This window comes from Podarcis muralis, chromosome 15 (assembly GCF_964188315.1).
Source record: "Podarcis muralis chromosome 15, rPodMur119.hap1.1, whole genome shotgun sequence".
In the NCBI taxonomy this organism is placed as follows: domain Eukaryota; kingdom Metazoa; phylum Chordata; class Lepidosauria; order Squamata; family Lacertidae; genus Podarcis; species Podarcis muralis.
In genome coordinates this window covers 38,800,648-38,817,128 of record NC_135669.1, presented here as the reverse complement: position 1 = coordinate 38,817,128, position 16,481 = coordinate 38,800,648, and the positions used below count along the sequence as shown (strand labels likewise).

General features: G+C 47.7%; 1 protein-coding gene across 2 annotated transcripts in view; it reads left to right on the top strand.

Moving 5' to 3' along the window:
* The window catches only part of AATF (apoptosis antagonizing transcription factor), a 62,620-nt gene extending 48,014 nt beyond the window's left edge, over window positions 1-14,606 (top strand). For both annotated transcript variants that reach the window (XM_028707362.2, XM_028707360.2), the window contains one exon: window positions 13,976-14,606. In XM_028707362.2, the coding sequence (XP_028563195.2) occupies window positions 13,976-14,039 (64 nt within the window). In that variant the 3' untranslated portion in view covers window positions 14,040-14,606. The remainder of the gene's footprint in view (window positions 1-13,975) is intronic.
* Window positions 14,607-16,481: the final 1,875 nt, after the last annotated feature.

The window sequence follows — 16,481 nt, the reverse complement described above, 5'->3', positions numbered from 1 at the left end:
TCAATGAATCCAGGGACACTTCATTGAAATGAGTCGGAATGGTAGGATTTTGTCAGGGGACTGATTTGTAAATCCAGGGACTGTCCCCGGGAAATGGGGACGTCTAGTAACCTTATGTTAAACCACTCGGAGAAGCCAGAATGCAACCTACCATGTGTGAGCCAGTGTGGTGTAGTGGTTAAGAGCGGTAGACTTGTAATCTGGTGAACCTGGTTTGCTTCCCCGCTCCTCCACATGCAGCTTCTGGGTGACCTTGGGCCAGTCACACTTCTCTGAAGTCTCTCAGCCCCACTCACCTCACAGAGTGTTTGTTGTGGAGGAGGAAGGGAAAGGAGAATGTTAGCCGCTTTGAGACTCCTTAGGGTAGTGATATCAAATCCAAACTCTTCTTCTACCATAGCGTGGTAAGATGAGCATCCTCTGCCCTGCCCACCACTGGCGTGCAGCCCCCAGAACATTGCCCATGAGGTGTTGTGGCCCTTGGGTTGCAAAAAAAAGTTCCACCGCAATTTTTAGTTAGCATAGATTTTTGTTTTGCGCAGACCACCCATGGTTTTGTCCAGACTTCCCCAACCTGGTGCCCTCCAGATGTTTTGGTCTGCGCTCATGCTTCTTTAATGTGTCGTGGCATGGGAATGTGGCCTTTATCACGGTTGCAAGAGGGAAACATGGCTACTGTTTGGGAAGCTTCTTTTAAAAAAGAAGGATGTTTCTAAGTTTCACAGGAGGCTGAACTGTGTGCACCAGTTTCTACTTGTAAATGATGCACAGGTGGACTGCATAGAGCCTCTTGTCCTCGGCTGTATTTCTGGGGACCACATTTTCTATGAGGCCAAGTTAATTTCGCAGTGTCCAATTCAAAACAGCTCCCGGAATTGCCCCCCTCCCCTTCCTTCCATATATTATTTTTTAATTTTTTTTTTCCCTTTTGCAATGCAAAACCTATATAAGCATGAAAGAGGGAAGGTAATGATAACGGCGCTTTCTTTAGTGCCAGTCGAAGGTAATTTCATTGTTTGCAAGTGTGAATTACGAGATTGAAAATGCAAATAATGCATTTCACAGCGGTGTGATCACGCACTGGGCTTCCCCCCCTCCCCCTTCCGTCATTTTGGAGGCTTGACCCCAAAATAAATAAAAACACCGCATGTTTATAGTGTGAAAAATCAGGCGCTGGGGGGGGGGGGTAGTGGGGGAAACAGCAGCATGCTTACAGCCTATAAAATAGATTAATTGCCTGGTGGTGGGACTTTTGGAGGTGGGGAAGAGAAGATGCATTAAGGATTAAGGATGCAAAAGGAGTTGGGATGCACACAGTTTTCTCCAACTCAGCAGACAATAGCTTGCAGGGTGAGGGAAAGCTCCTTTCTATATTTGAATGCTGAGCTGGGACTTTGTGAAAAAGCAATTTAGGGTGCAGAGGATGGCACAAGGCCTCTGGGTAGCCAAAGCAAGAGTCAGATATGCACTTGGAGGAGAGGGGGTCTGGCAATTCAAGGTCGCTATTGGTCTGGGATTGAAGGCATTGCGCAGCAAGCAGCAACCTTGTTCGTCCACCTGCCTTATTCTTTTGAGACTTTGGCCTGCATAACACCTCTTGAGAACTAGAAACTTGCTCCTAATTAAACAGGTTGTTTTAGTTCCTGCACCTGGCACCACATTCTGGGCTGCTTTGGGAGGAAAGGCAGGATATAAACTTAATGTTTAAAAGGATCGATTCTGCACTTTCGTGGAATTGTGACATACGGACACTCCGGAGGTATCCAGTAATTAAATTAAGCCTGTGCTTTTTTTTTTAGGATGCCAGATTCTGTACTAGGTATCCACTCTCCATGCAGAATAACCCTTTGCAATGGAGCTTCTCTCATAAGTTCAAAATTGTTGCAACATCAGTGGCTACCAGTCACAATGGCTATCCATGCTTCTGGGTACCAGTTGCTGGAAACCACAGGAGCTGAGAGTACCCTTCCGCTGAGCTCCTTCTTCCCATAGGCATCCTCCGTGAGAACACAGGGCTCAGGGCGTTGGGTAGAGGTGGGTGGGATGCTCCTGGCACATGAAAAAGGACCGGGGCAAAGATTGTGCAGCCCCCACCCCTTTCTAATTGGTCCGGAACTAGAGCAATGTTTCTAAACTTGGCAGCGCCTTTTAATGGCATCGTTAAAAGGGTTTCTTGTCGCTCCTTTCTTTATTAGCGTCTCCCTCTGTTCCTTATCAGACGGCGGGACAAACATAACTCATGGCGCTGATTTTGATCTCTAGTTAAAGAGGATTACAGCTTTGCATTAACTTGGATTGACATGGTTTATAATTTGCCCGCTGATACAGATGCTGTCAGGGAAACCCACACCATGTGTGCACGAACACGCTCAGGCACACCTGGCGCATTGCTGTTGGGAAAAGAACACTTGAACGCAGCACTTTTTTTAAAAAAAAAACCCAACTTTTGTTTTATCACACCTTTCCACCAAGCGGCTCAAGGTGGCGTACGTGGTTCTCTGTTGTTGTTATCCTCACAACAACCATGTGAGGTAGGTTTACTGTAGGTGAGAGGCAAAATCTAATTTATAAATAGCGGCTTTGCCTGTTTAACAGCCTCTTTCACTCCCACTTTGATATTTTTTGGGGGGCCACAAATACCAGGAGTAATAAGTCTACCCCAGGGGTCTGCAACCTTTAAGACAAAAAGAGCCACTTGGACCGAAGAAGAAAAAACTGGGAGCCGCAAAACCATTGCGACATTTAAAACAGTGGGGAGTGTCAGGGCATACAATGCGCCTCCTCCCCTTGCTAGTATCCGCCCCGGAGCCGCGGCAAAGGTGTAAAAGAGCCACATGCGGCTCCGGAGCCGCGGGTTGCTGACCCCTGGTCTACCCCCAACAATCCCTGTGGCTTTGGGGGCGCCAAGGACACATCTCTGCCTTGTAATCCTAGCACAGATTCCATCAAATCTTATCGACCCACTGCTCTCCCTGAAGGACTTGACTCCACTGTGCTAAATTCTTCTGATTCCAATGTCCAGACTCTGGTCCACAACATCATCACCGATCGATAGCATCCAGTGCCAAAACGGTAGCTGTTTTTCTGCGTTTGGGGACCTGATGTTTAGGGGTTTCCCCTAATGCCGGTCCTGCTCAAAGTAGACCCATTGTTAATCGGCATGACTCACGTCAGTGGTTGAACATAACCCAGCACAGAGAAGAAAAGTCACCTGAGCTTTCTGGCTTAGTAGTGGAGACCGCTGCCTTTTTTTGCATAGTTCCTAATATTTTATCCCACCCTTCCTCCAAGGAACACGCCGTACATAGTTCTCCACCCCCGTGCCCCATCCACACAACAACCCCTTGAGGTAGGCTGTGTTGAAAGATAGCCGTAGGCTCACTCTAACCACTGAGCTACGGTAGCCGGATGATTCGGCGTTCTCTGCGGAAACTCTCACGAAGCAAAGTTAGGTGTAAGGCTGAAAAACAGTGGTACCTCTGGTTACGTACTTAATTCGTTCTGGAGGTCTGTTCTTAACCTGAAACTGTTCTTAACCTGAAGCACCACTTTAGCTAATGAGGCCTCCTGCTGCTGCCGCGCCGCTGGAGCACAATTTCTGTTCTCATCCTGAAGCAAAGTTCTTAACCCAAGGTACTATTTCTGGGTTAGCAGAGTCTGTAACCTGGAGCGTGTGTAACCTGAAGCGTCTGTAACCCAAGATACCACTGTACTTAGGATGTTGGAATACCATCGCCCTTGACGTACCTCCTCTTGTTGGCCACCAAAAGTGGGCAGGCTATATGTGCTTTAGTCAGGGGTGGCGCATTTTCCCAGACTAGGTTCCCGTGTTCTAAAAAGCGGGCTCTTCCTCTGTGTCAGTCACTGCCCGTCTTGCTGAGAGCTGTAGGAGTTTCCTCTAGGAAATCTGGGCATTAAAGGATTAATACGTTTCTGTGACATAAGAGTTAGCAGGGGGGAAATCTTCACAAGTTCCTAGTCTTTGCGTACTTTTTACATCTGGTATTAAAAACACTGAGTGGTTGGATTAGTGGGGGAATTTGGGTCTGGAGCTGTCAATCCCACTATCTCTGCAAATACAAGAAGTTATCTTTTTGAAAGTTTACTTGGAGGGTCGTTTTAACCCCCATGTGTGGCCACCTGACCACTTCCTTCTGCGGTTCCTGGCATTTTCACGAGCTCCACGTAAAGTTCGTTCTGCATTGGTGAGAAATTGGTATTATTAGTGTGGCAGCACCTATTATTATATTATACAATGGTACCTTGGTTCTCAAACTTAATCCGTTCCGGAAGTCCGTTCCAAAACCAAAGTGTTCCAAAACCAAGGCGCGCTTTCCCATAGAAAGTAATGCAAAATGGATTAATCTGTTCCAGACTTTTAAAAACAACCCCTAAAACAGCAATTTAGTATGAACTTTACTATCTAACGAGACCATTGATCCATAAAATGAAAGCGATAAACAATGTACTGTAGTCACACAATCAATCAATCAATCAATCAATCAATCAGTAGCTGAACTGGGTTCCACATAGTCATAAAAACAAAACAAAAATGCCTCAAAAATAAAAACGAAAAATAAATAGCAAAAACGGACAGACCTCAGCGTAACGCTCAAAATGGAGCACGTTCGGCTTCCGAAAAAGGTTCACAAACAGGAACACTTACTTCCGGGTTTGCAGCGTTTGGGTTCCAAGTTGTTTGAGTACCAAGGTGTTTGAGAACCAAGGTACCACTGTTATTATATTATATTATATTATATTAATTGCATTATTATTCTTTGGAACTCCCTGCGTATTGATATTAAGCAGATGCCTTCACTGTACTGTTATTGCCACCTGCTTCAAAAATTTTCAGTCTAGGCAAGCCTACCTGGGCAATAAAGGGACGCGGGTGGCACTGTGGGTTAAACCACAGAGCCTAGGACTTGTCTATCAGAAGGTCGGCGGTTCGAATCCCCGCGACGGGGTGAGATCCTGTTGCTCGGTCCCTGCTCCTGCCAACCTAGCAGTTCGAAAGCACGTCAAAGTGCAAGTAGATAAATAGGTACCGCTCCGGCGGGAAGGTAAATGGCGTTTCCGTGCGCTGCTCTGGTTCGCCAGAAGCGGCTTAGTCATGCTGGCCACATGACCCGGAAGCTGTACGCCGGCTCCCTTGGCCAATAAAGCGAGATGAGTGCCGCAACCCCAGAGTTGGCCACAACTGGACCTAATGGTCAGGGGTCCCTTTACCTGGCCAATGTAATTTTACATGTACGTTAGTTTTTAAAATTTGCGGATTTTATCTATATATTGATAATTCCAATAGATTTGGAAGTCTTCATTGCTATTTACGTATATATTTGGGGGGGGGGGCACACACATGCAAATTAGGTAGGCTTGGAATGTACATTTTTCTCCACCGTCCCTAAGCCCAGACCTTGCCCCCCGCAATAGCTCCATTCATAGCCAGGCCCCCCAAAAGTCAGCTCCCCTCAAACCTTTGCGATTGGATGGGCTGTAAACGTCGGCAATGCCCTGCAAAGCAAAATTTCCTGGACCTCTTTGCTTATGGAAATGTCCTTTAAAAAACAACGGTGAAGAAGTAAAATAAATAAAGCTAACCTGTTAAGAGCGGCAGGATGATTTGTTGCTTTCCCCCAGCGAGACAATTTGTCATCTCTTGCGTAGAATCTGTTACGAAACAGTCAAGCTGTGGAAGGGAGGAAACCATTCTAGGGCTGCGGGATATTAAAGTACACAAAAAAGGACCTCCTCCTTGGCCAAAACACTATTTTAAAAAAACTTTTTGTTTGCGTATGTGCTCTTTTTTGTGATTTATGTGTCCGAATTTGTTCTCTCTTTATTCACCCATCGGGGAAGTTGTAACTTCCTCAGCTCTGCATAGTGGACTCTGTGCTGCTTGTGGGGCTGAATGTGCTTCTTTTGCACGGTCCGTTCTAGATTTCCGGGTCACAGGGGAGAGTATGCAGCAGCCGGGCGCCAAAGCCATGCCCTGTCATCAAGGGGGATTCCTTGACCCACCCCTCCAGATTCTAAGGGCGTCATTGTCCAAGGGGGATTCAGTCACACACCACCAAATTCAGGTCGAGCAATTCCAGTTGATGGCACGACCGGCCACTTCCCCAAAAGATGGGGCTTCTTGGGATAAGGAAAGTGACAGGAAAATGAAGCGGGAAAGCGTAGGAAAGAACACACTTGCTTTGATGTAGCTGTCATCTAACCTTCCTGCAAACCGAATGTGGTGAATGCTCAGTGGAACTCCCTGCCTGTTGATATCAGGCAGAAACCTTCGCTGTACTCTTTTCGGCGCCCGCTAAAAACATTTTTGTTTTTCGGCAAGCCTACTTAGAATGCTGATGCGTGTTTTAATCAGTTTTTAGTTTATTGTTGATTTTAATTTTTTTGAGTGTTTTAAATTGTTGTTGTTAATTCTTTTATCAATATAGTTTTACCTTCTTTGAAAACCGCTTTGAGTTTTTTTGTGGTTTTTTTAAACAATTCAGCAGTGTATGAATTTTATGAAATAACTAACAGGAAGGGCCTTAAGATACAATTGCCACATCCTTTTTGGTGTATCTTCACAGCAGTATTTTTTTTTAATTATTACTATTATTATAATCATCATCATCATCATCATATTATTATTATTATTATTATTATTATTAATTGAGATGTCTCCTTCTCCTTTCACTTAAACCTCAAGGCAAGGTTTAAACCTTAAATCTCCTAAAAACAGGTTTAAAAACAATTTTAGAAATGTATAAAGTTAGGTCTCAAAGCAATAGGATTAAGCACTTAAAGCAGATTCCCCCCCCCCCATCCCATTGGAATTGCTTGTCAAAACAAACATTTCTTCAGTTGTTTCCAGAAAAACAAACTGTGGGTGGACACCTGTTGCATCTCAGTAGGGTGCTTGTTCCACAGACCAGAGGTGTACCTGCACAGTGGGCCAAAACTTCGCTTAAAAAAAGAAGAGAGACAGCTGATTTCTGCACTCACTACTAAATTCCGCTGAGCGCAGAATTGTGGAATCTTCTCTCAGAATCTCGTTGACCACTGCTGCTGCTGCTGCACTCCTAGGTTTCTGCAGAAATGGAGTCACAAAGGAATCTGGTGTTTTACAAGCCTGGTTGCCTTCCTTAAGACCGGTGCCCTTATGTAACTGAGCCTGCCCTCTTTTGACCATGTTTCGGGGGAAGCCAATAAGCCTCACCCCCCTGGAGAAGGACGAAGTATATACAGGCCACAGAAGGAGAGACAGTAGATCAGTGAGAGTTTCTGACTCTCAGTTATTTTAACAACGACAACAGCGAAAAGTCTTCACCTGCCGCCGCCGCTGCCCACAACCAGCCTTTGCAGGGAATTACATCTCAGTGAGGGGAAGAGGGGTCTCCGAGCAGCTCTCAACACCCCTAGCAAACTACAGTTCCCAAGATTCTTCACAGGGAGCCGTGACTGTTTAAAGTGCTATAACGCTGCTTTAAATGTATAGGGTAGTTGTAGCCACAGTGAACCCACCCAAAAGGGATGCTGGGGGCCAGATTAAGAGCATTCCACCCACGCCATCATTTGCACAGCCGGGTATGAAGAACCCCTTTTCCTCCCCCTACATTTACCACTATTGCTGCCTGTCTGAAATCCTTGTAAATCTCGATCTTATCTCAGGAAGAGACCTGTTGGGAGGTCACCCTTCGGGATTCCATGCCATTTATTCCATTTTAACGTCTTTCCCCTGTTAAGTTCCGCATAGAAGCCACTTCCTGGAACCATAGTGGAATATCGTGCAGGTTTTGTGCTCGTTTCCGTGTTACTTTCCTTCCAGGAAAAATCCCGTTTGCAAACAATATGGAAATGAGTGCTAAGCTTGCACTCATTGTGTGAAATTGACCGTTTGAGAAATTAAATAGAATAAACCACCATGACATTAAATAGAACAAACCACCATGTAAATGCAGCCTAAGAGGAGGGTGGGGCAGAGGTCTAAAAAGTGGGTATTGCTGGAGAGCCCCCAGTCCTGACCTGGGGAGAAACAGAAACTGCTGCAGGCTAGCTACTGGTTAATTTATGGCCTGGTATACTTGTTATCACCCACATTCTCTGGTGTGGTTTCTATATTGTGTGTGCATGCCCTTTTCCTGAAGTTTTGGCGGTTAAACGAGGGTGAGATTGCCCCCTAGTGCTCACTCTCTCCTTTTTTTATAATGCCATCGGAGATACTGAGAATGTGGGCGGCTTAAAATAAATGCAGCTGCATTTGGCCTTGTTTTGATAGTTATTTTTAAAACCACGGAATGCTTCACTTCTGCAACACTTTGCCCTGTTCCCTTTGGGGATCAAACCATCGCCGGCCCTTGGTTTTGCTCTCATTGGCATGTGGGCACACAAAAAGCTCCAAGCTCACCCTGCGTTTGGAGTTGCATGACCTCAAAATCCCATATCAGGAGCGGGGAGGAGAGTACCCTGAATTCTGTGACCTGCATAAGTCATGCAGATTTAGCAGAGTTGCTTTGCACCAGCCGCTGGGAATCGCAAGTGGGGAGAGTTGTTGCTGTTTGCGCTTTGCATTCAGAACCCTTTGCAAGCAGAAGGTCCCAGGTTCAGTCCTCAGCATCTCCAGGTAGGACAGGGAATATCCCCTTGTCTGAAAATCCTGGAGAGCCACTGCCACTCTCTGTGTACAATAGCAAGCTAGATGCACCAACAATCTGACTCCATATAAAGCTAACTCCTGTGTATCTATGCTGAGGACTAACCACCCATTTGGGAAGGGCCGTCGCTTATTATAACAACGCCCTTGCATGCAGAAGGACTCTGGTGGCGCTGTGGTCTAAACCACTGAGCCTCTTGGGCTTGCCAATCGGAAGGTCGGCGGTTCGACTCTGCACAACGCAGTGAGCTCCCATTGCTCGGTTCCTGCTCCTGCCAACCTAGCATTTCAAAAGCACGCCAGTGCAAGTAGATAAATAGGTACCGCTGCGATGGGCAGGGAAACAGCGTTTCCGTGCGCTCTGGTTTCCATTGTGTTCCGTTGCTCCAGAAGCGGTTTAGTCCTGCTGGCCACATGACCCGGAAAGCTGTCTGTGGACAAACACCGGCTCCCTCGGCCTGTAAAGTGAGATGAGCGCAGCACCCCATAGTCGCCTTTGCCTGGACTTAATCATCCAGGGGTCCTTTACCTTTACGCAGAAGGCCCCAGGATCAAACCTCGGCACATCCAGGTCGGACTGCAAAAGACCCCTGTTCTGAAATCTTGGAGGGCTGCTGCTGGTCAGTGTTGACAGTGCTGTTCTGACTGCATGAGGCAACTTCCTTTGCTGCTACGACTGAGGGCACCTGTTTCCCTTCTACACCAAGAAAATCCCCCCCCCCCATTTAAGCGGGATGGACATGCGCTGACCCACCTGCACCGATTCTTTTTCCTAAATCAGGGTGGCGTTTCTTTCTTATGCAAATATCCTAATTACAGCGCATAATATTTACAGCCTCCCCGACCTCATTCTCAGATTTGATCTCATTCTACCTCCTATCAGTTTCCCTTTGACTTTTATAGGAGACAGGTTTCTGTCTGTGGGAGAGGTGCAGAGTTCCAGCTGCACCCAAACTGCATCTAGCTGGCACCCTGCATTACCCCCCCCCAAAAGAATCCCGCTCCCTTTCTAACGAAATACACAAATAATAAAGCTAAGGTACTCGCGTGTTTTATGGCAAACGGCCCATGATCACTCCCCCCCTCCCCACTCCATCCCTGCTCCAAAGCAAGGTTTTATGATAATATAGTAAAAATATTAAATTAGAAAATGCCTCACTAAGGGTGATAAAACCTTACTGCGGTAGAAATAGGTAATTATCCCCAGCTCAGCCTAAAATGACAGTTTAACAGAAATAAAAATGTTACTGCTCATTACTTGATTTTTGTAGGTTGCAATAAAGGGTAAGTTAAACTTTAATTCAGGGGAGACCCCTGTTTCGACCCCACACCCTCCTGCACGCTCTTACCTTGGGAGCGAGCGCTATTAATTACTCGCTAGATGGGCCACTCCTCGGCGCTTGGCTAATTTGAACGCCCTCCGTGTTTTCCGCAGAGCCTTTCGGGCAAACTGTCCAGGCAACCCAGATTGATGCTCTTCCTCTCTCTGGCTTCTGCTCTGACTATTAATAGAAATGGCCTCTCGAGTCGAACGTTAGAGAGGCAGCATTTTGCCATGTGCTTGACCTTAAGGAGTCGGGGCTGTGCGGAAAGCTGCTCTCCTACGGGTAAATCGAAAGCTAGTGGAGCAGGAAGATGCCATCTAGCTCAGTATTGCTGACACTGACCGGCAGTGGCTCTCCAATTCCCAGCCCTACCTGGAGACGCTGGAAGTTGAGCATGGGGTCTTCTACACACAAAGCACGTGCTCAACCCCTGAGCTTCAGCTCTTCTGCTAAAAATAAAACGATAAATAAAAATTCCAGTCCTCATCGTCTGAGCTAATAGGAACATAGGAAGCTGGAGACCATTGGTCTGTCCAACTTGGTATTGATAAGCCCACGCAGTAGCCCAGGCTTCCTCAACCTCGGCCCTCCAGATGTTTTTGGCCTACAACTCCCATGATCCCTAGCTAGCAGGACCAGTGGTCAGGGGTGATGGGAATTGTCGTATCAAAACATCTGGAGGGCCGAGGTGGAGGAAGCCTGCAGGGTAACTCTAGATCAGTGCTTCCCAAACTTGGGTCTCCAGCTGTTTTGGGGCTACAACTCCCACCACCCCTAACTAGCAGGACCAGTGGTCAGGGATGATGGGAACTGGAGTCCAAAAACAGCTGGAGAGACTCAAGTTTGGGGAGCACTGATCTAGATACACAACTCCATAAGCGTTTTAGGTACGTAGCATTTGAGATTTGGTGTCTTGTCCTTGTGGCTGCGACTCTCCAGGAATCCCAGAATCTCTTTTGGTTCTCTCACTTGCTGAGCAGCAGAGATTTCAAAACTTCTCAGCCAAGTGTGTTTGGGAAGTGTTCTTTACTTCATCGCATCTGATCGTGATGTTTGTTGACATCAAGTGTTCTCACCCTTGTCTAGCCAGCCATGAGGATTAGCAACTTGACTGTGTGTAAAGATACAGGATTTCTGAGCTTGATGGTGGTCGTGTTAATATACACAAATTCTGAATACAGTGGTGCCTCGCAAGACGAAAATAATCCATTCCGCGAGTCTCTTCATCTAGCGGTTTTTTCGTCTTGCGAAGCAACCCTATTAGCGGCTTAGCGGATTAGCGCTATTAGCGGTTTAGTGGCTTAGCGGCTAAAAGGGTATTAGCGGCTTAGCGGCTTAGAAAAAGGGGGGGGGGGAGCGGAAAAAAATCGCAAGACTCGCAAGACGTTTTCGTCTTGCGAAGCAAGCCCATAGGGAAATTCGTCTTGCGAAGCAACTCAGAAACAGAAAACCCTTTCGTCTAGTGGGTTTTTCGTCTTGCGAGGCATTCGTCTTGCGGGGCACCACTGTATACACATATATACCGTACACACACATATCTATACACATAATAGACTAATATAGATACTTTTGGCTGTTCCTTAGCCAAACCTTTCTGTCGTCGCAGGTTTCAAATATATGAACTTATATTTATATTTATTTATAAGTATAAGTATATTTATATACTTATAAGTATATATATTTATGAATCATAAAAATGAATCATAGCCTAATTTTGTCTGTGTGTGTGTTTGACAAAAGCCGTCCTGTTCCCGTTATCAACACCACTGTTGATAGTGGGCCCTATTAATTTGAGTCTTTTGTTGCTGGGCTGTTTTCATTCCCCCTTCCTTCCCCCTCCGGTTCTGTGTCAACCTCAAGGAAAAAAAGAACAACATATATGAAAACTAAATTATAGTCCCACGCAGCCTGCCTGATTGAATCCTCCTTACACCACCGCGGTCTCATACATCCTATTAAAATATTCAATCTTGTTCTCTTCCTTGAAAAGCCTTGTATGGAAAGGGCAAACTTATAGGGGGAAGAAAAACCTCATTCCCCAGAGAGATGGAATCTAGCCCTGGCGCAGTATTTACATATTTCTGTGCCGCGAGAGAGTGGCACTACACAAGGTCTCCCCAGCCCTCGTGTTTATTAATAAAGATTGCCGAATGCATTTTTAATTATCTCGCAGCCTTTTCATTTGAAGCCGTGGATGATGGTCGCCGCTTGCTTCTTCTAAATTGACCTTGAAAAGTTGCTTTCTCCTCCCCCCTCTTTCTTGCCCCTCCTTTCCCTTAACCCTCTTGTCACCTCAGAACTAGACCACTGCATCACTCTCCTCCTGGGGCGGCCCTTGAAAGCTGTTCAGCTGGTGCAGAACGTGGAGACCCTCCTCCAAACAGGGGTGTCCTTGCACTGGTGGCTCGGCATTATAACATGCTCTGTGTCCATCCCCAGGAACAGACTCATTCCCTTCCTGTGTCCCTCTTGCCTGGAGGTTCAGGTCATCTTCAGAAGATGTTTGCTTGGTGTTTGATCTCCATGTTCCCGTCAGTGTTGCCTTCCCAGCATTGTCACCAAAGTTACAGAACTTGGTTTCCTGGGAGGCTAATATTGTGGCTTGCTAGTTTTTAGGGAATGGGTCTGGCCCATTAGGGTGAATGGGGCTCTGACACCACCAGCCTCAAGTGTGGCTTGTCATCTCCATGTCTCCTCACTTGCAGTGATTCTAGGGGGTGGCCCTGGCTTCCAGCTTCCTCCTCCTTAGCCCCAGAGCTCAACATGGAGGAGGAGGGAGGAGGAGGGAGTCAAAACTAGAATTCTTTGCCTCCAGCTCTGCTTGTCATTGACTCTGCGGGTCCAGCGACGGTTGGGCTCCCAGCCCCACTGAGCACCAGCCACTATTGTGTAGGTCAGTGTTCCCCAACCTTGGGCCTCCAGCTGTTTTTGGACTACAACTCCCATAATCCCTAGCTAGCAAAACCAGTGGTCAGGGATGATGGGAACTGTAGTCCAAAAACAGCTGGAGGCCCAAGGTTGGGGAACACTGGTGTAGGTCAGTGGTTCTTAGACTTTTCCTCCCTGGACCACCCTTTCAGAACAAAAATTTGCTCGTGCCACACTGAGTGTTTAATTGATAAGAAATAACATTGGAAAGCAAAGAGAAACATGGCCATCTCTCATGTATGCTTTAGCTGAGATTCCTGCACTGCGGGTGTGTGGGTGTGTCCTGGAGCAGATGACCCTCTGGGTCCCTTCCAAATTTACAATTCCTTGATTCCTTGAATTATAACGTAGTAAACAACTACAGTCGTACCTTGGATCCCAAACGCCTTGGCTTCTGAACAAATTTGCTCCCGAACGATTGAAACCCGGAAGTGACTGTTCTGGTTTTTGAACGATTTTTGGAAGCCGGATGTCCGACGGGGCTTCTGCATCTTCTGTTTGGCTGCAGGAGCTTCTTGCAGCCAATCAGAAGCCGCACTTTGGTTTCTGAATGTTTTCGACTTCCAAGGTACCAGTGTACTTTATAATATGACCATGGGACACCCAGGAAGGATAAAACAATGCAACTTCATACTATACTATTCTATACACAACATGGAAATGTTCAAATGTTTCTTTGTCCTTGGATCTTCCTGCCACGCTTGCCATTTTCTCCTCCCACAACAGTGTGGCGCACCCCATCCTTTGAGAACCACTGGTGTAGGCGGACGGAGCCACGTTTCAGAGAGCGCCTGGGGTCCATTGAGTTGTATGTTTGTGCTTATAACTGCTGGCTGCTTCTAGCAGGGGATTTTGGATCTTCCATTAGCCTGTTTTGTTGCTTGGTGGCGCTGACATAAGCGAATGTTGTTGTTGCTTGAAAAGTCGGGTTTTCTTGGTCACTTGCCATTTTCAAAGGTGCCCCCAGTCTCCAAAGGGCTGTGGACTCGTGTTCAAAGCTGGCAAATGAAATCGAATAAAACGGCTGCGTTTTTCTGTTCTCTTTCTCTCTCTCTCTCCCTCCTCTCCCACCCAGAACGGAACTTTATCGGTCCCTCTTTGGCAAACGGCCACATCTCGAAGGAGGCGACCACGCTTAGCGGTGGGTGTTGTGCTGCCACAAGCTCTGAACCCAGGAGAGGGGAACGTCCACCACATTCGGACACTATCCATCGCTCTGCGACTTCTCCTGCTCCTTTCCCTTCCTCCCCTGTCGATGGAGATGTCTTCTCGTGAGCATAACCAGGAGCACCCACCATACTGGATGCAGTTGAGAAGTATCTCCACTTCCTTGGAGTCGGAATGCTCCTGGAAGCTAACCTCAAGGCTCACCCAACGCACGACGACCTCAGTGAAGGTGGGCTCACACGTTGAACTGCGTCTTGGAAGCGTTGGGCAACTGCTCTGCCAAACTGTGCTTTTCCCCCAAGTACGTCGAGGGCGTGAAACCAGCCACTTTTAAGGGCCAATGAACAATCTGGAAGAGTGAGAAGAACTTCAGAGTTTCACGGTAGCCATCTCTGGTCAAATCCGGATGAAAGCAAACCATCGCACCCTGGTTCTCTGTACGAAGGACACTTCATAGGGGACCTTTGTAGCATCTTGTGTCCTTGAACTCAGAGACCCTGTGGAATGAAATCAGAATTAAAGAACAGTGTGTGTGTGTGTCTGTGTGTCACAACCGTGTTTGTGTTCCTGGGGAAAAGATTAACAGAGGGTACAACACAACCATTTTTGTTAGTGACACGCCCTTGAGCGAAACTTGATGGCTGTAACTATCCAATCATCTCCGTTCTAAGGAGACATGATTTTAAAGTGGGAATGAAGGAAATAGAACACCAGAATAGTTGCTTATGGTCATGCCCTAAACTACCCTCTCTCTCTTCCCATAACTACCTTGCTGCCTTGCCTTGCCAGAGCAGCTGAAGCTGATGGGAATCGTAGTCCAAAACTTCTGGAGGGAAACCAGGTTGGGAATTAGGTTGTCCTAAACTCTCGGGAGGTCTGTTCTTAAATATGTGTGGCCCATCATCTGAGTGGTGACTTCCAAGGAGACCAAAAGTGGAAAGCAACTAATAGAATGCTTTGGGTGTTTTGTTCTTCCCTAAAGTAAAGGACGCAGGTGGCGCTGTGGGTTAAACCACAGAGCCTAGGGCTTGCCGATCAGAAGGTTGGCGGTTTGAATCCCCGTGACGGGGTAAGCTCCCGTTGCTCGGTCCCTGTTCCTGCCAACCTAGCCGTTCAAAAGCACATCAGAGTGCAAGTAGATAAATAGGTACCACTCCGGCAGGAAAGTAAACGGCGTTTCCGTGCGCTTCTCTGGTTCGCCAGAAGCGGCTTAGTCATTCTGGCCACATGACCCGGAAGCTGTACGCCGGCTCCCTCGGCCAATAAAGCGAGATGAGCGCCGCAACCCCAAAGTTGTCCGCGACTGGACCTAATGGTCAGGGGTCCCTTTACCTTTAAAGCACTCCCCTAAAATATTTTTGCCGATGGGGGATTTGTGGATTGCCTCTTCTGCCCCTCCCCCAGTTGAGAGATGCTCTTTGTTAGATTTACACCAGGACTATCCTCTACCGAGAGAAGATGATTCACTTGTTTTTATTCAGAAGGTCAAAAAAGCTGGAAATTAAATCCCTATAAAGTGGATTTATTAGCCTGCTGTGATCAATCTCCAATGGAGATTATCTTGCATAAGTATCATGTGCATACGTATGTTACCTGTATTGATCGCCTGAGGTGTCTCCTCTGCAACCGCCCCCCCCCCCCATCCTTAAAACTGAATAAAACAGCTTTACAGAGCTGGCCACCTCATTTATTTATTCAAAATGTTTCTAGGCTGCCTTTTTTTTCTTTTAAAGGGTGAAACCGCCCCCCCCCATGTACAAAAGACAAAGCAACTACCGTATTTTTCGTCCCATAGGACACACCTAGTTTTTTGGGGGGGAATAAAGGGGGGGGGGAAATTCCTTTATTTCCCCCCCCAAAAGCAGGTCGGGGAAACCGAACCAGGTCGAGGAACAGCGGGATGGCGGCGCTGCGCCTCCCTGCTGTCCCCCGAGCTTGTGGGGCTGGCCGATGTCTGCCCGGCGCGAGGGGCGCTCTGCTTCAGGGCTCCCCGCCCACCGGGCGGCAGGCTGCTATCCGCAGCGTGGGGAGCCCTGCGGGGAAGTCCTGCAGGGCTCCCCACGCTGCGGATGTCTGTCCGGCGCACGGGGCGCTCTGCTTCAGGGCTCCCCGCCCACCGGGGGGCAGGCTGCTATCCGCTGTGTGGGGAGCCCTGTGGGGAACTCCCGCAGGGCTGCCTAGGCAGCGGAGGTGTTCCCGAAGCGCCGGGCGCTCTGCTTTCAGGGCGCCTGACGCTCCAGGAAGCAGGCTACTATCCGCAGCCTGGACAGCCCTGCGGGAACTCCCGCAGGGCTGCCTAGGCTGCGGGTGTCTTCCTGAAGCCTGGAGAGCGAGAGGGGTCGGTGCGCACCCACCCCTCTCGCTCTCCAAGCTTCAGCGAAAGCCTGCATTCGCCCCATAGGACGCACCCAGAT